Below are 20,915 nucleotides of genomic sequence, written 5' to 3'. Positions count from 1 at the left end.
GGAAGCTTTGGCAAGATTCTCTCGTGTGTGACTTTCAGTGTAAAGAAATCCCCTGTGATTTGACCCTCATCAGTAAGGTATAATGAAAGGTCCTTTACAAAGATGATGATTTGAAGTAGTTCTGTGACAATGGCCATTCTGTAATTTTTTTTTATAAAAATGGCCACAATTTCCTCCATAGACACATACCTAGACTCTTGAGAGAGATGTTATGGTTCAAACCTAAAGCGGGCTAACATTAACATCCATCTGGATTCAGGTGAGTCTCCACTTTTTTTGAGGTGATTTTAAATTTTCAAAGGTATTTTATGAAATCGTTTTATTCTCCTCAAAATAATTGAACCAGGAGGTCATAAACTTGCAAACCCTACCCCATTTAGGATAATTCCACAACCACGTTAACAAACAACAAGACAATTCCTCCAGGCTCCATTGGTCCACTGGCCCACTGTGTGGTTAGGAGAAACCCAGGGCACAGGTAAGAGAGAAGCTGTGTACGAAGAGTATAATGCACCAGTACCTGCAAGGTCCACTCATTGGTTTCAGAATCAATATCTGTCCCTTAATAGAAACAGCAACACACAACGCTTGCTGATTTCCAGCTAAGAAAATGTTATTTATTTCCGGTGAATCAAAGCCAATCTGATTCACACAGCAGAAGTGTATCCAAAGAGTTCTATTTCTAAATACCGTGTCATCAGGCTGTTCTACACAGAAAGTTAAGAAAGTTAAAAAAAAATCAAAGACTACACTTTATCATTAAATATCAAAGGGGAAAGACCTACAATGTAAAGCTATTCTGATAGAAAACAGTAATGCTATATTAAGATATTGGGTAATATAGGAAGAAAACCACTGCTGGGCAACACAAATCTCAAATCTGAAGACACTACCAAAGCATTGCTCTATGTGCTCAGTATTCCTAATTGTTAAAAATAAACACAAATAACTTGAGGAGGAAAAAGAGAAGTACCTCATGTTTACATAGTTTCTTCTGTCGGAGATGCTGGAAGCGTTTCACAATTCCATACAAGGGCGCAGTTAAGAGAATTATGCAAGCAGGCACCATCTGAGCCTTCTGCAGCTTCTCCCTGTGAGCCAGTGTCTGACTACTAGGCTGCTCCCAGAGCAGAAATTCAGTGGGGCCAAAGCCAGGACAGAGGAAGTGAGAGAGGGGAGGATGCAGGGAGGATTAGTGGCAGGTGGGCTCAAGCTGACTGCAGAGGTGACATCACTCCCTGGGAGCTCTGGGTAGAACAACTTTGGGCCAGAAAGAAATTAATAGTCCTCTGTTCTATTGATAGTGCAGGAAGTTTTCAAAGGAAAATTATTGAAGGGACTTCTTAACTAGCACATCACCTTCCACAAGGAAGGAAAGAAATAATAAATATTCTAGAGTTCAGGAATTTCTTGCTTTCCACATGCAAATTATGAAAATGGAGGGTTATTCCCTTTCCCAGGCTTATGAGAGTCCTATAGACTAGACCCCTATTCTACAGACAATAGACATAGTTGTATTTTCCAAACACCAAAGTAGAAATGAATATGATGTTTTTTTTTAAAAGGCTTATTTTTTCATTTAAGATTTAAGTCAATGTTAAAGAAATAAATGACTTTAAAATGTAATGAATTTTTCTTTGTTGAAAAATAAGGTTATATAAAGACAGGCTATTCTCCAGCAAAAATCCATTTTACAAGGAGACAGTCGTAAATCCAAGAACAGAATAATATGACCTCAGAGGTTGGCTGCTCCTTTAGGAACCATTTTCTGTTCTGGGTTGACCTTGTTTGCTGGCAATGCAGGGGCAAAATTCAGTTGGGTCAATGCCCATTACTAGGTCCTGCCTGTATTGAACATTTAAGGCAGCTCTTTCTAAAGTTTCTACTTGTATAAAGTTAATGGTAAGTTACTCACAGATAGTAGAAATCATTGCATAAATGCTGGCTTGTGCAGTTGTCCCTCAATACCTTGAAGAGATTGCTTGAGATCACCAAGGTTAACAAAGTCCACACATGCTCAAACTTTTTACAAAATGGTGTAGCATGTGCATGTAACCCACTCGATCCTTCTGCACAGCTTAAATCACCTCTAGATTATTTATTATATTTAATACAATTCAAATGATGTGCAAACAGTTGTTAGACGGAATTGGGCGAGGAATAATGATGGGAACTCTACGTGTGTTTAGTACAGATGCCTGTTGCTGTTTTTAGTATTATTGACTCTTAGCTAGTTGAATCTGTGGATGTGGAATGCAAGGATGCAGACAGCTGACTGTATTTGTTTTTGCAGAGGACTTGTTCAATCACTCAGGAAAGATGAAAAGAGAATGGAAGATGGACAAAAGAAGGCTGTTCATTCTCTTTTCACTGCAAAATACTTTTTTTTTTTTTGATTTTTCGAGACAGGGTTTCTCCGTAGCTTTTTTTGGTTCCTGTCCTGGAACTAGCTCTTGTAGACCAGGCTGGCCTCGAACTCCCAGAGATCTGCCTGCCTCTGCCTCCCGAGTGCTGGGATTAAAGGCGTGCGCCACCACCGCCCGGCTACTGCAAAATACTTTTAGCCCTGTGGTTCCCTGCCCTGGTTACTGTACGGAATAGTACAGTAGGGATTTCCACATCCTATTTTCAAACCTCCACTCAGTCAGAAACTGAGATTTAAGACAGACTGAGAAACATTTTTAAATAATCTTTCTGCTTTTCCTCCATGTTGCCAGATTGAGAACTTCTGGCTTAGTCGTCTGGAACTAGGAGAGGCAAAGGCGTTTATAACTTTATTTTTCTAAGGACACCAGCCAATAATTCAAAATCAATCAAATCGTTTGTATGGGCTGGGGAAACAATTCAAGATTGAGGTCCCGAGTCTGAGTGTCCAGAGCCCACGTGAGGCAGATGTGATATGATAGCATGTGACTGTAATGCCATCACTCCTCCAGCGAGGTGGAAGGTGGCATCTGCAGTAGCCCGGGGGTCAGCTGGGCTGGTGTCTGCTGCAGTGACCAAAGGCTCATCTCAACTGATGAGGATGAAAACTCAAGGTGGCCTTCTGATCTCACTTTAGGGTCACGGTACACATGTATCCATGCTCTCAAAGTATAGCACACTCAAAAAAAAAAAAAAAAGAAAAAAAGAAAAGAAAAGAAAAGAAACTTTCTAAAGTAATTGATCCTACAGTCTGAACTTCAGAGCATAAGAAGCCTCTCTGGGACTGGAGAGATGGCTCAAAGGTTAACACCACTGACTGTTTTCCAGGGTTCTTGAGTTCAATTCCCAGTAACCACATGGTGGCTCATAACTATAATAAGATCTGGTGCCCTCTTCCGGGTGCAAGAAGAACACTGTATATATAATAAATAAATAAATCTTCAAAAAACAATAACAAAAACCCAACAACAACAACAACAACAAAATGTCTCTCTTATGAGTAAATTCCCAAAGAATGAACTGTGACAGATCCTACAGTCCAGTAACATCCAGGAAGGAGGGTAGAGTTCAAGCTCAGGTGCCAATGACTATTTCCAAATCATACGCATGACCAGGAGTCTGTTTAAGTTTACTTTAAACAATGTGAATTCATATGCAAGAGTGGCCAACATTTGTTAAAGGAAGAAGTCTTTATCATGATAGGTCTTTTGGTTAAAAGATTTACATAAGTTGTCCTCTTCTTGGCTGTATTTTTGAAGAGGGAAACTGAAATTTAACTTGCTGACTTTCTGTAAATTCCAATGGCAAATTTCCAATGGTATACCAAAAATATCCTAAGTACAATGACAAAGATCATTGTACCACACATGTAAGCCTGCAACTCTTCATAAGCAGGTGCTTCAACGTCACCCTAAAAAGATGCCAGATAAAATAAAGGACATCAAGTTACATTTGATTTCAAATGAATAGCTCAGATTTTAGTATAAGCATGATCTAAGAATTGCCGGAGGAATAGATTAAAGATATTCTCGATTTACCTGATGTTCAAGCATAACGGATTTTCTGGTACTTAAATTTGCTACTTCTTCCAATTTTACTAGCTTTTTAAAAATGGTATCAAGTGTACATGCACTTGGATGCCCACAGAAGCTGGAGGAGGCCTGGCACTGGCTGTTGTGAGCTGCTCTATGTAGGTGCTGTGAGCTGGAGTCCAGTCCTTTGCAGGAGCAGCAAGCGCTCTTAACTTGGAGCCACCTCTGTAGTCCCATATCTTCCTTTCTAAAAGTACTATCTCATTTTCAGGCTCTTGAGGGTTCCCCAATAGCTACCATCAGTTTATACTTGAATTTCTCTGTAGTGGGATAGCATAATTTCTCTGGATTGAACTCTTTAAAAAAAGGAGGGGGGCAAATATTATCAAGAATTAAATTCGCCAGGCAGTGGTGGTGCATGCCTTTAATACCAGCACTTGGGAGACAGAGTCAGGAAGATCTCTTTGAGTTTGAGGCCAGCCTGCTCTACAAGAGCTAGTTCCAGGATAGGTTCCAAAGTACAGAGAAAGCCTGTCTTGAAAAACCAAAAAAGAATTAAAGTCCACTTCTGTAATTTTCAAATGCCTTCTCTTAGACCACAGCACACAAGAAGGTGCTCAGGCTGCATTGGTATGTGGTGCTCCTGCTCAGGTTTGAACTGATGCAGCAAGGTGTTAAACCTGTGATACCTAAGTCCTGCATGCCAAGGGGAGGACCTTCTAGAGCTTTCCTCAAACACAGTGAGCAGCCCTTTCCTTCCTGTTCCTGAAAGCCTGTGTTGGCTTGGGATAGACTCACAGATTAGCCAACAGATGAGCCAAGGTTTCAAACCTGCAATCACTTCACAGTTAACAGTTAAGTATTCTGTGTATAAAAACAGGTAAATCTCAAGAGAGGACTTCTGTAATCAAAATCACTAGGGAAAAAAAAAAAAGACCTATCTGGAATCCAGCTGGTTTAATCCCCACATCCCATGATCTAATTCCACTTCCTTTAGCCAGGAGCTGACTTTGAAATGTAAGAAAGAGGCCCTGGAAGGGCCAGTTCCTCTTAACCCTGACTGTGACCTGGCAAATGTGCTGTGGTCCCGGTATTAACACCTCAGAGGAATGTGAGCCAGGCCCGGCTGCCTTCTCCCCCTCCGTCCCCTTCCCCAAGGAAAGAAAGGCAGGGAGGAAGCAGCAGGTACTTTGGCAAGATAATAACAAGAAATAAACGCACTTCACATGCAGCAATATTTGCTTAGATAGAAAATATTTTGATAGAAAAGCTAGGCTATCAAAGCTTTCGTTGTCATCCAGGAGTAGATCACAGCCCACGCCTCAGCTCAGAGCTCAGTGTGTGTAGATGAGGACAGCCACAGTGTCACAATGTGGACACCAAAGCATGAGGAGACAAAGGGTCCGTCTTCAAAGGGAAGGACGGCTTGAGTTTTATGGTTACCATCTGGGTAATGGAGAGACTTTACGAAAAGGGAGGAAGTAGGGCCTTCTCTTTAAAGACCATGTCCGATTTTGCGCCCTCGTGATTATTGTACTTGTTCTAGTCTAACATACACAGACGAATGCAGAAACACAGATCTCCAAAAAGAGGAAGTTGGGAAGTTATTTTTAATATAGTCAAAAATAGACAAAGATAGAAGAAAAAAACATATATAGCAGACTTCCACACTTTCTTCTAAATCAAGCTTTGTTTTTGAAAAAGGAATAGAGAAAAGTAGGAGAATTCTCAACCTTTCCAAACCCAGCCTGGTTTATGGGGAATGTAAGAGTTTGGGTATAGGGGGCGCGTAGCCTCCCCGCCTTGTCGTCAAGGTAAGCAGTCTCCTCCCCTTTCTTAATAAGACCCAAAAAAAAAGATGACGGGCTCTTGGTTTATTGCCTTACTAAATAAACATCCCTTCTGAGTTCCTGCTGAAGTTAGGGACTCACATTTGTTCAGGGTTTATCCATGTTTGTAGTGGTTGTGTGTGTGATATGGTTACTATCCCAGAATAGCAACAGTCAGGGACCTTTATCTCAAGAGTCACCGTCAAACAAACTGACCATGGTTCCTTGAGAGGAGTGAAAGGTAGACCAGGAAGCAACAACAAAAGTTCAGTAAATGTACAATATAATATATTATCCATATTTTATCATATATGTAGAATTACATGTATATTTGACATTTTATATAGTGACATATAATTGCCATGTCTAATATGTACAATTTTAAGTAAGTAAAATAAAATAGTCCCCAAACCAGGTAAAATGATTAAAATGAAAGACTAGTCTCGAGGGCCAAGGAAACACTGTCAGTAATTTCATATCAAGATCTAAATTCTGTTATGATATTAAGCAGTTTTCTGTGCTTCTAGGCCTCCCTTGTCTGCAACAAGCTAGTGCAGGGGGCTAGAGAGATGAATATGTAGTTAAGAGCACTGACTTCTGCTCCAGAAGACCAGGGTTCAATAACCAATAACCACACAATGGCTCACAACCATCTATATAAAACTCCAGTTCCAGGGGGATTCTGATGCCTTCTCTTGACTCCATGGGGACTGCACACACCGTGCACAGACATATATTCAGGCAGAATATGCTATACATGCAATAAAAGTTAATAAAATCTCAAGAAAGAAAATAGAACAGAAGTAGATCAGAATGAGAAGACATGCTGGAAGCAACTGAATCAGAGCTTGCCCACTAGGGATATCTTTGGGTTTTACTTTCCTTGTTCCCCACTTCATGTCTGAGCAAAGTAACAGGTGTGTGGAAAGGGAAACACAATCCAGAAGGGCAAAGGCCACTTCCTCCTTCTGTCTTACACTCTGGCTCGCCTGGCACTGTGAGCACAGGCTTTTGGCATGCGCACCTGAGCAGCCGATCCCAGCTGTCCTGACACTTGGCTACACACAGCTCTCCGGCAGGTGTTTGGCTCAGTTGCCTTTTGTCATGTCCAGCCTGGACTGGCTGTAGCAGGGGAGTCCAAGGACAATATTCCCAGAGCACACTGGGCAGCTCTTTGGAAGCTACTACAAGCTGGATAAACAGCGGTAACAGTGCTTCTCCTGTCTAGTTGGCTGGAGAGGGAAATAAATATCTAATAATCCCCCCAAATGCAAATAATAAGGTAGGATGATAAAAGGAATAAAAGAACAATAGAGGGAAGGAGGAGCTCGACTAGAGACTATGGGGAACCTTTCTGGAAAACTAACAGTAAAGCTGTATCCTTGAAGACAGAAACAGTGCGTACTGTGGCAAGAGAGATCCAGGTGGGGAAAGCTGAGAATGGCCTGGGTGGGAGGTGGTGAGGCAGAGAGAGGACGGAGCTCAGAACAGTAAGAAAGCCCTGGTGAAACTGGTGTCAAGTGGGGGACGAGGGTGACAGTCCACAGGAAAATTTAGGTATGTATAACAGTTCCCATGCTACATCTCGGTGTAATTTGGATTAGATTGAAAAGAATTCTGTGATCTAATTTCTATTTAAAAACAAAGAACTAGTATGATTAGCATGGCTGATAAATGTGAAGGGAATGGGCTAAGAAAGGGAAGGGAAGGAAAGGGGCTGAAGAGGTAAAAGACAAAGGGCAACAAGAAGCGAATTCATCAAAGAGAATGTTGCCAGGGAGACGTAAAGTCTCTGGTAACCAAGAAACGCTGTGGTCATGGGTTATGGTGAAGCGGGGCGTTAAAGTCAGGATCCAGGTTCCTGCTGGAGCCGTCAAACAGGTAGAAGTGAAAGCTTAGATTCAGAAAGCTGGAGGATGTGTATGGAGAGGACATAAGTGGAGGGGCCGCAGAGGTGGACCACAAGGAGTAGGAGATCAAGAGTCGCATGGTGGAGGTGTGCTGGGGGGAAGCTGCTAGGCAACACCTGTGGGGAGTGTCAGTTCAGAAAGGAGGCATGGGCATGCACGCATGTCGCTCACTGGCATTCCAGGTTGTTTGAAGCCGTGGCCCTCTAAATTCAGAACGTAGGTAGATATTAGAGAGATGAGAGTAAGAGGAGGGAAGCCGAGGAAATATCTCACTCAATAAAGTGTTTGCCATGGAAAACAGAAGGATCTCCAAACCCACATTTAAAAATGTCGGTATGTGGTGGCACGCTGGGAAGACAGGGACAGTGATCTCTGGGGTTCCCTGGCCAACCAACCTAGCTTAATTGATGACTTACAGGCCAGTGAGAGACCCTGCCTCAAAGAAACAAGGTGGGAACCAGGGCGATGCCTCAGCAGGCAAGGGCACTAATTTCCTGTATAACCCGATGACCAGTTTTGTTCCCGATAATCCACATGGCGGAAGGCAAGTACCAACTCCTATAAGCTGTTTTCTGACCTCCACACACGTGCCATAGAGTGTTCACAAACAGAATAATATTTTTAAAGAACACAGCAGACGGGGCCTGAAGAACAACACCCAAGGTTGACTTGTGCCCTTCACAGGAGCCTGTACACATGTGCACTGCCCCTCCCCCACAAACATAATGCAAGAGAAAGAATACCAGAAAAGGATGAGCTATAGGGCAAAGTTGGAGAAGGCTGGGGGGCGGGGAGAAGCTAAGAGAAAAAAAAAATGTTCACAAGAGTCTGAAAGGCCCAGAGTGGGCTGGGAAGAGCTGAAGTCCATGGGAGTCTTAAAAGGAGAAATTCGATGGCGTGGTGGAGACTAAGCCAAATGGAATGGGAAGGATGCTGAATCGGCAAATAAAGAGGAGACACAGTGTCTGCCGGTAAATCGTCTGAGAAGTTTGGGATGCGGAGCGAGGGTATCTATTTTAACTGATGATATTCTAAGATAATAACAGCAGTATGGTACCCATACAGGTGTGGTAAACTGGCAAGTTTTGTGCAGAAATGCTGAAGACCTGAGAGGCAGCAGGGGTCGGCTGAACGCAGAGGTCAGGAATTCCTGCGTCAGAAAATGCTGTTCGGCTGTGGCTGTTTAGAATGTGTAGTGTCACCCATCTGGTCCAGCCTTTGTTTCCAGTCCCCTGCCCCCCAGTCCTCCTTGGGAGCCCCTTATCCAGTTTTTGACATTTTTCATATCATGTGGTGAGAGACAATAATTTCACCTGCCAAAGCCCACTAATCCCCTAACAGCTGCAGGATCTGCTCCATGCCCTGAACTTCCTTCTTGAATAGCTTGGCAGGAGGGATGGTGGAATGAAGCGGCCTTCTGGGTTTGTTTCTGCCAATGCTGTGGGATTTTCACCTCTACCTTAGGTCTCAAACACAGCCCAGCTTTCCCTGGGAAGTCAGACCCAGCATCAGCCCAACTTGCTTCACTTTTGTGAGTCTGATGCCAATGACATGTGATGTGGAGACAGATCTATAGGTGAGCTATGCACAGATAAAGTCACACTGGTGGGAGAGGCAGAGTGTCCACAGGGAACACAATGCCCTATTCTCAGGCCCCACGAGGTTTCCATCAAACTGCAGTATGATTAATTACTACAATCAATTTAATTGATACCTTTGAATACCCAAACAAGATATTTGATACCACCAACACAAGTTTCTGGATATCTCAATACAAAGGCTGGGAATGAGAAGATAAGGCATTAACTGAGACTGCCCATACACCTCCAGTGTGTGTGTGTGTTGGGGGGGAGCACTCACATGCCATGGCGTACATGTGGGAGTCAGAGAACATCAGCTGTTAGTCGTTTCTTTCACTTTGAGCCATGGTCTTTCTTGTTTTGCCACTGTGTTGTGGATTCCAGGCTACCTGGCCCAAGAGCTTCTTGGGGAGTCTCCTGCCTCCACTTCCCATCTTGCTAAAAGAATGCTGGCATTACAGACACATGCCTCCATGTCTGCCTTTTCCCTTGGGTTCAAAAGACCCTAGCTCAGGTGGCCAAGCTTGCACAGCTAAGGTTCTCCCTTTCTGACCCATCCGTCTCCCCAGTCCCATACATCAGGGACATTGACTTAACTCTTTGATTTGACTGTGAGTTAGAGAAAAACATGTCCACTATCCAAATAGGTTCTTTGGAATTTCCAAGGCTGGTCGTAGAAGAAGCGTACATGAAGTTTGAAATGAAAAGGCTATGCAGTAATTAATTTTGACATCCAGAAAATCAGAAAATGAAGTGGAATGTGTACAGCAGCTTCCGGTTCTCATCAAGTGATTCTGAGCTCAGCCTTTGGCAATGAGATCCAATGCCCTTGTTTACAGGTCTCAAACACACAGGGGTCGTAAAAGGAAGTCACATGAGCAGTAGAACTTACTCAAATTGAAACTTTTTGTTGTTGTTGTTGCTGTTTTTCTTTGTCTAATAGAGAACTCGATAGACAGGGAAGAATGTGTCAAATCTTGTTTCTTTCTTGCTAACCCAATTTGGAATTTTAGGCTTAGTCCAGCTGTTCCTAAATCATAAGGGAAGAGGAATGCATACTATCTCCACGAAGGGGAAATTCCCCACCAACAAACTAACACTTTTAATTCTAAGTTCTGCCAATTATTTTCCATGTTTTCCCTAGTGGCCATCAGCTAATGTTCACGTTGCGGCCTGAAACACATAAATAAGACCTCAGCACGGTGTCACCTGTGGCCTGCAGATCACTTGGCAGTGTGTGGGGACCGCCCCTGAAGACAGCAGCACCTTTGTTCAAGGAACAGTGCACTTGCATTGGTGACAATGGCAAGGCCGGGAAATTGAGATGAATGGACACCATTCATCTTATTAATGAACAGAAAAGTAAACAGAAATGAGGAGCCACTGTTTGACTATGCCCAAGCCACCCTGCAAGGGCTCCAGTGATATATACTCGGTGCACTAAAAATAATAAACAATTAGAGCAAACAAACAAACAAAAAATGGTAGACTCAGCAAAGGTTAATGGGGAAAAGGAACTTACTCATACGCAAGACCAGGCTGCCGTGACATATCAGGGTTTCTCAGCATCTACTGTCTGTTACCTGGCATGTCTTTGCTTTTTTTTGTTTGTTTGCTTGTGACAACAGAGGACCTTAGAACTTTTTTCTAAAGCCACATTATTTAGCCCAAATCATGCAATTCCATTTAACATTTAAATTCCAGTAGTCGGAACACCTGCCTTTCCCGTAGAAAACACATTCTAATATCGTCCGTTTACCTTGGTCTTTTCGCCTACGATGTTCTTTTCCAGTTCTGTGATTTTCCGGTTCAGATGATCCAGAATCTCCTTCTCCTTCATGAGCTCAGCCGTCTCGGATTTCTGCTCTCCATCCAAAAGAGCACATTCCATATCCAACTAAGGACAAAAAAGAAAGCTCAGAAACATTTCACCTTCAGGAACGGCTGCCCACCGCTGAGGTGCAGGTTTAACAGATTCTCAACAAGTGTTACTGACCAGTCAGACTGTGGGGTTCAGGCATGAAATCTGGGGTGCCTGCCTAAGAAAGCTGGGGCAGCCCATTATGTATTGGCTTAAAAAGCTAGTCCCCTGAACACTTCACTTTTCTATGGCCACCTCTCCTCAGTAATATTTGGCCTAATTGCCTAGGCTTTAGCTCAAGAGTAAGCTGCCTGGAATACAGCCAGCTGGTCCTTGTCCCTGGAGTTGGAGGAGTGAGCATTATCCCAGCCCCCATAAGAGAGGCCCACATTCCTAGAGGATTCCGGGGGGCGGGGGGCTAGTACAGGAGATGACAGGTGAGGACTCCAGTCCCCTCACTGGGCACCATCTGTGAGTGCTGACTCTGCCTCTCACGCCAGGCACGATTCCATGCTTTCTGCCACTCCATACGATGGCAATATTAAGTGTGTCATTACCTTCTACTTCTACAAAATGAGCGAGTCTACCTCCTGTTCTGCAAATCTGTAGAAAGTTGGCTTCCTGTTTAATTCACATGTGAAGTGAATCTTTTAATAATACCTACGTGATACTAATGCATAGTAAGAATGCTCAGAAAATGTTAGCTGAATTTGAACTTGAATACTTCATAAATAGAGGATAATTTAGCAACTGGCCTTGCAAACTGCAAAAGCACATATTGTACAAATCAAAAAAGTTTGGCTAGATATAAAGTGAATTAAAGCTGGCTTAATATGTTTATATCATCAGATTTCACAGCATACACACACACAAACACACACACGTGCACACACACTCACACACACAATGTGGGGCAGGGCACTCTACAAATGATTCCCACTGAACAAGCGTTTGCTCATGTTGATCTCTGTGAATTCACTTCTCAGGCTTCTTCCACAATGAGAAGAACTATCTAAGCTGATGGGAAAAAAGAGAAAAGGGACAGAGTAAACGGTGAGCTCCCAGCTTATACCTCTCTGGAGGATTCATCCATTTGGTCATTTATATCTTTGATTTTCTGTTCAAGTTCCTCAAGGTTGTTCAGAATAACCATCCGGGCATCTTCCATTGCAGCCAACTCCTGAGTCCTCTGTTCCTCACCTATATCCTCTGGGGTCTGTGATCAAGCAAAAACAGACATGGGTTATCCACACTTCAGTTCTAGAATTTTCCTATTTGACTGAAAAAGCAGCTCCAAGGATTAATGTGTCCATGTTGCTCCACATGGAATGCCTGGGAGGGCCAGCCTGAGCTACATGAAATCTTTCTCTACCAAATGAAATATATCGGTAGAAAAGCATTTTAAAGAGCACCTGGGGCAGTTTCATTGACCCACGATGTATTTTCTCACAGAGACTACGCTGCTCTACGCAATTATATAGCCAGACGAGAGCCAACAAACCAACTTCCATTCACAAATGTATATCCTTTTACTGCTCAAAGGACTAAGAGGCTCTCCAGACCAGGAAGTGGCAGAAGGCAGAGGTGAAGTAGCTTCTCCAGTGTTATAAAGTTCAACACACACAGCAGGGAACCAGAGACGAGGCAGGGCCTTTGACACCCTCCTTCAGGCGATCTGCTTGTTGCTATGTTGCTGGCTTCCTTAGAAGCTCCACCTGTAGCAGCCACACTGCTAGGTCTTGCTATGCGGGCTGCCTCTGAATAAATATTTGTACTTATTTATTCTCTTCTAACACAAGGCAGACATCAGTTTTGACATGGTCATGCCATTCAATGTCAAGAGGCATATTTGATACTTCTAGTGGATGCCCCGTGTATTGTATTAGTTCACTCTTCACTAACCTCATCTTATAGACAGTCTTTGTACATGGTTAAGACATCAACGGAACAGAAAATAAGATACTGGTTACCATTGAGTTCATGGGATAGCCCAGGATTCAAGGAAAGCAATGAGAATGTTCAACACCTGGAGGGACAGTGTATTTTTATGATCTCATCCATTTAATAGTACACTGGGGGTAGGGGAAGAAAGAAATGCTATAGATGATGTACAAAGCCCAACATGCCCACTGCTTAAAAAGAAAACAGACTGTATCAAAACTGCCTCTTCTCCCTAGGACTTTGGATTAGCTATCTTGAGTGTCTCCTGGAGGAGATAGAAAACTTTACATATGAAGAGAGATGCCAGGGTGTTATAATAATATTTAATTTTTACATATCTCTTGGAAGAAAGTGATTTTTGGATGAGTAAGTTATGACCAGATATCCCACAACTCAAAAATGCAAACAGCACCCCAATTCAGTAAATTCTTGAGGAGTCTTCTTTAATAGTTAAAAGGACCATTCACAGGACATGGTGGCAACCCCAGAATGAGGGAAGAACTGTTGCTACTTCCTGAACAGCCTGATTCACACAGCAAGGATGAGGCCAGCCAGGGCCACATAGCAGACCAGGTCTCAGAAAACCAAACCAAACCAACCAACCATCCAACAAACCAACCAACCAAGCAAACAAACGATGGAACAATCAACCAACCAACCAACCAAGCAAACAACCAACCAACCATACAAACATCATAGTAATTATTGTATTCAGACAATCACTGCACCTAGGAGAACTTTACTGGGTTCATTTAATTTGTTCCCTAATCCTGATATAACTTTTAAAAATGTCTACCGAGTCATATTCAACATTATTCACCCATAGTCTTAATTTCATTACCCTATTTTGTAGTTCCAAAAGGAGACTGAATGAGTAAAAATTAAAAATCTTGGCCCAGTATGGTGGTGCACATCTTTAATCCCAGCATCCTGAGGCAGAGACAAGCAGATCTCTGTGAATTTAAGATCATCAGTCTGCTCCAGTGAATTGTAGGCCAGCTGTGACTACAAAGACAGACACTACCTCACTGGGACTCACACTACAGCTTCCATGACAAGATGAGATTTCTTTTAAATTTTATTTTATTTTTGGGGAAGCTTGCAAGGGAAGAGGGAGGATATGAGAAAATGGGTAGATGAAGCGAATCGGGGTGTAAGATGTGAAATCCACAGAGAAACAATAGAAAATTTTAAAAAATATATAAAATCTATATCTCAGTAGGTTAGAACAAAGACACACGGGCCTTTCGAGCTTCGACATTTAGTTTTTGTATTGTCATTTTATCCACTATCTCACCAACAAACTAAACAACTGCTGACCTTTCCATCAAGAAGAGTGGAGTTTGTTGTCTCATACTCAGGTGCTTGGTTAGGGCTGGGAGGAATGTCTAACAGTGAAGGGTGCCCAACATCACTGCCTAGTAAATGCAGCAGGAAAGGCCCTAAAGTATCCTGTCGGGCCAGCATTGCATATTAGGTTTCTACTTCCAACATGGTTTAAATATATCTGTCACCAGTGGAAACAAAGCACCAAGAGAAGACAAAACAAGCTCACAGTCTGTACACTTTGTAGGGCAAGGAGGGAAGATAATTAACAATAGATATGCTAAGTGTTTACATGACTCAGAGATTTTAGAAACTCTATCACAATGGGCATATTTAGAAGCTGCTTTCTGCAATAAGGGTACAAACAAGGATTTTTTGGAAGCTGTTGGGATAAATTCAAGAGGCATTTTAAAACTGAATGATTTCATTTGTTTGAAGATTTTTTTTTTGTCTGTTTTGCCTGAATGCATATCTGTGCCCAAGGAGACCGTCAAATCCCCTGGAACTGGAGTTATACCAGCTGTGGGCCATCTGAGGTGGGTACTGGGAATCAAACCCAAATCCTCTGTGGGAGCAGCAAATACTCTTAACCTGTGAGATAGCTCTCCAGCCACCAAACTGAATGCTTTGAGACAGAATGGAAGAAAAGTTTTATTGCAATCTCATTAATTAACAGAATAGAGAAAATCAGTGGAGAACCAAACCCGAGACAGGAGATGGATAGCTTTAATTACATGGTAACAAAAAGGTGAAATTTGTAAACTTATTACCCTCTATTCAGTTGTGGGCTGTATTTTTATAGTAAGGTGTAGAACTGCACCAGTATGTGCAGGAGCAAAGACATCATCTTGGAGGTAACTTGGTCAACGGAGAGAAAAAGAAGAGGGTAGGAATAAGACGATTTCTTCTCCCGCCACTCTTTGTAGACCTCGGGCAGCCTGCAGAGGTGCGTGGCTTTGCACTGTAGATAGAACAATTACTGAAAAATAGGTCAGGAGCTGTCTATGAGTCAGCTGCCTCAGACGGTGCTAGATAGGGTCACAGAGAACATTCAGATGAGTGTATAGCCAAGGACACAAACACCTTTCAGTGTTAGGGAATCTAAGGTCCTGACTGGCAAATTTCAGGTGTCCCAAAGATCATAAAAATCTTTTTCAGGACAGATTTTGAGTGTTTTTTTTTTTGTTGTTGTTGTTGTTGTTTTTTAAACTAGTCCTCTCTTGTCAACTTTCCCACCTACCAGCTTAACAAGCACCATACTTCATGAAGCAAATAATCCAGGAGCACAGTACTAGGAAAGGAAGGACAGACACTCCACATTGAGGGCCAGGAGATTTGTCTAAGTTTCCTGTTTCTGCTCTTGAGTTATCATGCGCCTGTTTTTGAAAAGCAGATGAACACCTACCTCCTGTCACCCATCCCCCTCTCATTTGCACCCTAATGTGCTTGGTAGCCATCTGAGATGAGCTCCATGTTTTCTGTATCTACCAACATAGTCCGAGACAATAGATCCTGCAGCATCTCCAGGGGCTCCACTTCCACAAAACCTTATCTGAGCAAATGAAAACCTCTGACAGGATCTATTTGTTTAGACAAGCTTGTCAGAGCCTTCTCCCAGAAGACTGCCTTTAGACTGCACAGCTCAACGATTTTAACAAAATCAAGCCACTCTCTATAAAGGAGATTAGGAAATGAAACTGATGGAAAGGCACAAATCTGTAAGGAAGTGACTGATGACAATTGGCCAAGGTCTCAGAGGGGTCGCTTACTTTTCCTGAGTATCCAATAACTTGTTCAAAAAATATATTAATTTATGTATACAGGTGTTTTGTTTTCATGTAGGCCTCTGTACCGTGTGCATATAGTATCCATGGAAACCAGAAGAGTACATCTCATTCCCTGGAAGTGGAGGACAGAAGACTGTTTCCTGCCACGTGGATGCTGGTAATCGTACCCAGGTCCTCTGGAAGAGCAGTCAGTGCTCATAAGCACTGAGCCATCATCTCTTCAGCCTCAACACAGTAACTTTTCATTCCTCCATCCTCCCTCCATCTTTTCATCCTAATTGCTAAGTTTCAGCATGCCAGCAGGAAAGCCAAACATGCTACTGAGAAAGGAGAAGTGACTGATGAACACAATGCATGTAATCCGCCACAGTCCTGACATGTAGCCGGAGGTGCTCAGCAATATGTAAGAAAAGTATTGCTATATAGTTAAAGTAAAAAAATAAAATTGCACATATGAGCTTCTTCAAATCCTTGTGAACACTAGTTTTAGGACTTAGTACCATGATGTCAAATTCTAATGTACCTTTTTAAAGTCAATACTGCTACTATTAATATTTGCATTTTTGTTCAGGGTTGGTCATGTGTGTATGCGTGTGTGTGTGTGTGTGTGTGTGTGTGTGTGTGTGTCTTCTTTTTGTGGGTAGTGCTGGGCATTAAACCCAGGGTCCTGCGCGAACCTTTTAACCACTGAATTATACCCCTGATGTTTTTCTTAAAGAACCAATATTGGGCTGGAGAGATGGCTTAAGGGTTAAAAGCACTTCTTCCTCTTATAGAGGACCCAGGTTCAATTCCCAAAAACATGGTTGCTGAGAAGCATCTGTAACTCCAGTCCCAGGGAACCAATGCCTTCTTCATTAATGGATCTTTTGTTATTTTTCTGTTGCCATGAGGGACACAATTTCAAGATGGCATTATATTAAGACCTACTTTAATTAGTAAACCCTATTTGTTTTTAAATAAATAAACCTACCTCATACTTGTGGTAGCATTTTTCCCTCTTATTTTGGTAATTTAATTTAGCTAAATGAAATGTATCTTTAATTCTAAGTAGCCTCTTTGTAGAAAAGACGGTAGAAAAATTCTAGAAACCATCCTAGAAAACAAAAATTCTTAATCTATGGGAAAAAAATAACACTAAGAAAGTCACAGAGCTTCATTTTTAAAACCCTCAAACTTGGAAGATATTTGTAAACCAATACGCAATCAGAAGACTAGTAATAGTTATGACTACCAGTAAATATTACATTTCTAAAATGGGTCATGAATAAAGCCACAGGAAAGTCCTCTCACAACAAATGCTAACTTGCTACCAACAAGCATTCCTTATAATTCAGTAAAGCTTGGACAAGTAAGTTTTGAAGAGAGAGGACAAAATGAAAAATACTTTAAAATACAAAAAGGTACCTATTTTATGTATAATTAAAGATAAATTTAAAACACCTATTAGTTGAAAAATTGAAAAACTGGCAGTACATAAACTTCACAAAAGCATAGGGAATAAATTGTGACCATAAACTAGTAGTGAAAGTGTGCAGCAGAAGAATATTTTTTTAATTTTTTGAGATTATAATATAATTATAGCAATTATTCCTTCCCTTTTCTACCTTCAAACCCTCTCACATGACATTCCCCACTCTCATTAGAATGCAGGGCCTCTTTTCTCACTCGTTATTACACACATATATCTATATACATATACAGCCTTAAAAGTAATCCGTTGAGTCAGTATGATGGGGTGTGTGTGTGTGTGTGTGTGTGTGTGTGTGTGTGTTTCAAGACTGACCATTTGATACTGGGCATGTGCTCTTCCCTGGGGCAGACCACCTCTTCCACCCCCAGCTTTTCCCAACTGCCTCTATCAACCATATTCTTAAAGGAATACAAGCTTGGGTATGTTCATACATAAAACAAATAATGTACTAGCCCGGCATAGTGACTCATACCTGTAACCCCAGAACTCAGGAGACTGAGTTTTAATTTTAGTCATTCCACTTCCAGTAAGTGACCCAACAGAGACAAGTATATAAAAATGCGTATCATAGAAAATGGCTACATGCAAATTTTATCATTCCAAACTAGGAATAATATGCATGGTCCCCCCTTTAATCCTAATGCAAACAATAATGTATCAGGGAAAGCAAAGTTTAAAAAGTATATTGGCATGCCATCTCGCCTGTCTTGGAATGTCTATCATCAAGGAGATAAGGGCTGGCAAGGGTGTGTGGTGAACTGGGGGAGAAGAGAACTTACCCATTGATGGTGAAATGTAATTTAGGACAGCCACTACAGAAATCAGTATGGAGATCCCCCAAAACATTAAAAATACAACTTCTCTATGATCCAGCAAGACCACTCCTGAGTACATACCCTAAGGATTTCAAGTCAACAGCCCACAGAGAGAGCTTCACATCCGTGTGTACAGTCTCACTGTTTAGTACAGATAACTTAGGAGTCAGGCTCAATGCTGATCAACAGATGAAAGTATAGAGAAAAATATATATATACATATTTTAGTATACACACACACACACACACACACACACAAGTCAATACAGCATCATCTAGCCACAAGAAGGAAAGAAGTTATCCACAGGATAATGGTTGAAACTGGAGACAACCATGTTAAGTGAAATAACTCAAGTCTCGCATGCTTTTTTTCATATATGACATAGGAGGAGTAGGTGAGTCGACTAGGAACTAGGAAGAAAGTGGAGTGAGAAACTGGGAAGGGACAAGGAAAAGGAAGGGTAGCAGAGGAGAGGAATATGACCCAATTACATCGCAGCTGTGTGTGAAAGTTTCATGATGAAACTCACCAACTAAAGCATGCTCAATAAAAAATTTTAAGAATCCAATGGATAAAAAATTTCCACCAGGATTTTGAAGAACAAAATAGGTCCGTGTAGTAGACACAGACACCCCTGTAATGGTGGGAGGCCACAGAGAGCAGTGGGTGTGTGTACAAATCAATGCACAGGCAACGTAACAAGTCAACAAGACACAGAGCTGCACTTCTGAAGGGTACAGCTGAGAGAGGCGGGGAGAAGATGCAGGACAGATGGCTACATCTTCACAGAGCCAATGTTACTTTCCAGCATTGGTGTTCAGCCTTCCTAACGTTGTGACCCTTTAACACAGTTCTTCATGTTGTGGTGTCCGCCAACGACACAATTACTTTTGTTGCTACCTCAGAACTACAGTTTTGCCACTGTTAGGAATTGGAATGGAAATATCTGTGTTTTCTGATGGTCTTGGGTAACCCCTATGAGAGGGTCCATTGACCCCCCCAAAAGGGATCACAACCCACAGGTTGAGAACCACTGCTTTACAGTGCTCTCCCTAATTTACTGCACTCTGCCACCTCTTCCATGGAACCTGTACTCCAATGTCAAGAAAATGCCCGTGAGCAACCTCTCATGTCCCTGTGAAAGCATAGCACGGTCCTAGGCCCGAGTTGTGATCTTTCCACCCAACATTACCTTCGGTAGGATACTGAGGTAGGAGGACTCGTTGGATGTTTTCAGAAACGCAGATGAGGATGGTGGGGGCGTCCTGGTGAGGTCACCAAGCAGTTCATCATTCCTGCTGCCCCTGGGCGCCAGGAAGCTGGCACTGTGACTGAGGCTCCCAAAGCCCGCAATGTCAACATCCTGGAGAGAGCCTTTCCGATGGCACCTGTACCTGGCGTCGGGGCACAGCAGAGCCTCCTCAAACACAGACTCCTCATCGGACAGCTGCAGCTTCTCCAGCTCCTTGTTGATTTTCTGCACATCGGCCACGGTGGTGCCAGCGGACAGGCGGCGGCCCTCGGGCTTCGTGTACTCAGCACACAGACTGAGGATGGTCTCCAGTCGCTGCCGCTCCTACAGCAAGGAAGGAGGCAAGGTCACTGAGGGTGACAGAATGGAGACAACTCCAGACTGACTGCAGGGCTGGAGGGCTTTTTCACATACTGATCCACAGATGTCCTTCCTCCTGCCTGCCCTCCCTTCCTCCATTCCTCTCTTCCTTTTTGAGATAGGATCTCTTGTTGTATATCCTTAAACTCATAACCCGCCCCTCTTGAAGGCTGGGAATAGTATGGACAAACCACATCTGGCTTCCAACACCTTCTCTGGCTGCATTTAAGGACTAGATAGAACTCTTTGTGGTTCCTGGTTTCTCCCCTAAACATGGAGTCAGCTGACTGCCCTTCCCGGTATATACCTGGGCTGAGTATAGCATACATCAGATTCTAACAAGCATCCCCTTGGTTTATCATGCCTCCAATGAAGAGCTTTCTTTAAACCTCAATATTCTATGCAGTCTTATTTCCCTCCTTCTCCTAACCCACTGTTAACAACAACTAGCTCTTCCAACATTACAGGTTTAACACTTGGGCTTATCACAAACACCCTAACTTCACAGCGAAATGTTCTCTTACTGTTAGACACACCAAGAGAAACATGGCATTTAAACTATCTTTCAGTGCATAGTCTTTGTCTGTGTCTTCATTTATTTTTTTTGCAACGAAAATTTCAAAGCTTTTAATAATGACTGGTCACCGTGTAACAAAACTATGAACAAAACTATCTTTTAAATGTATGTCTGGGTTTAGAGGGATGGCTCAGTTAGAAAAGGCCTGACTGACCAGTCGGGTGACCTGAGTTCAATCCCTAGGACTTCCATGATGAAAAGAGAGAGCGACTTCCATATTTGTTCCATATGAACAAATATGAACAC

At 42.5% G+C, this 20,915-nt stretch overlaps 1 protein-coding gene and 1 long non-coding RNA gene across 11 annotated transcripts in view; one reads left to right on the top strand and one right to left on the bottom strand.

The window, feature by feature from the left end:
• Phldb2 (pleckstrin homology like domain family B member 2) overlaps positions 1-20,915 on the bottom strand; it is a 104,899-nt gene that overhangs the window by 41,372 nt on the left and 42,612 nt on the right. For all 10 annotated transcript variants that reach the window (XM_041673333.1, XM_041673335.1, XM_041673334.1 and 7 more), the window contains exons 3-5: positions 19,673-20,056; positions 12,209-12,352; positions 11,035-11,172 (exon numbers count right to left, since the gene is read on the bottom strand). In XM_041673333.1, coding sequence (XP_041529267.1) covers positions 11,035-11,172; positions 12,209-12,352; positions 19,673-20,056 — 666 coding nt within the window. The remainder of the gene's footprint in view (positions 1-11,034; positions 11,173-12,208; positions 12,353-19,672; positions 20,057-20,915) is intronic.
• On the top strand, positions 12,131-16,305 carry LOC121461955. Its single transcript, XR_005976244.1, has 3 exons — positions 12,131-12,189; positions 14,887-14,939; positions 16,246-16,305. It is a non-coding gene; the product is annotated as an uncharacterized LOC121461955 (long non-coding RNA).

The sequence above is a fragment of the Microtus oregoni genome, unplaced genomic scaffold, assembly GCF_018167655.1.
Source record: "Microtus oregoni isolate MIOR12 unplaced genomic scaffold, Mior012 000023F_ref0000262, whole genome shotgun sequence".
Taxonomy (NCBI): Eukaryota; Metazoa; Chordata; class Mammalia; order Rodentia; family Cricetidae; genus Microtus; species Microtus oregoni.
Note: the sequence above shows the minus strand (reverse complement) of the source record. Positions and strands in the feature narration are given on the sequence as shown.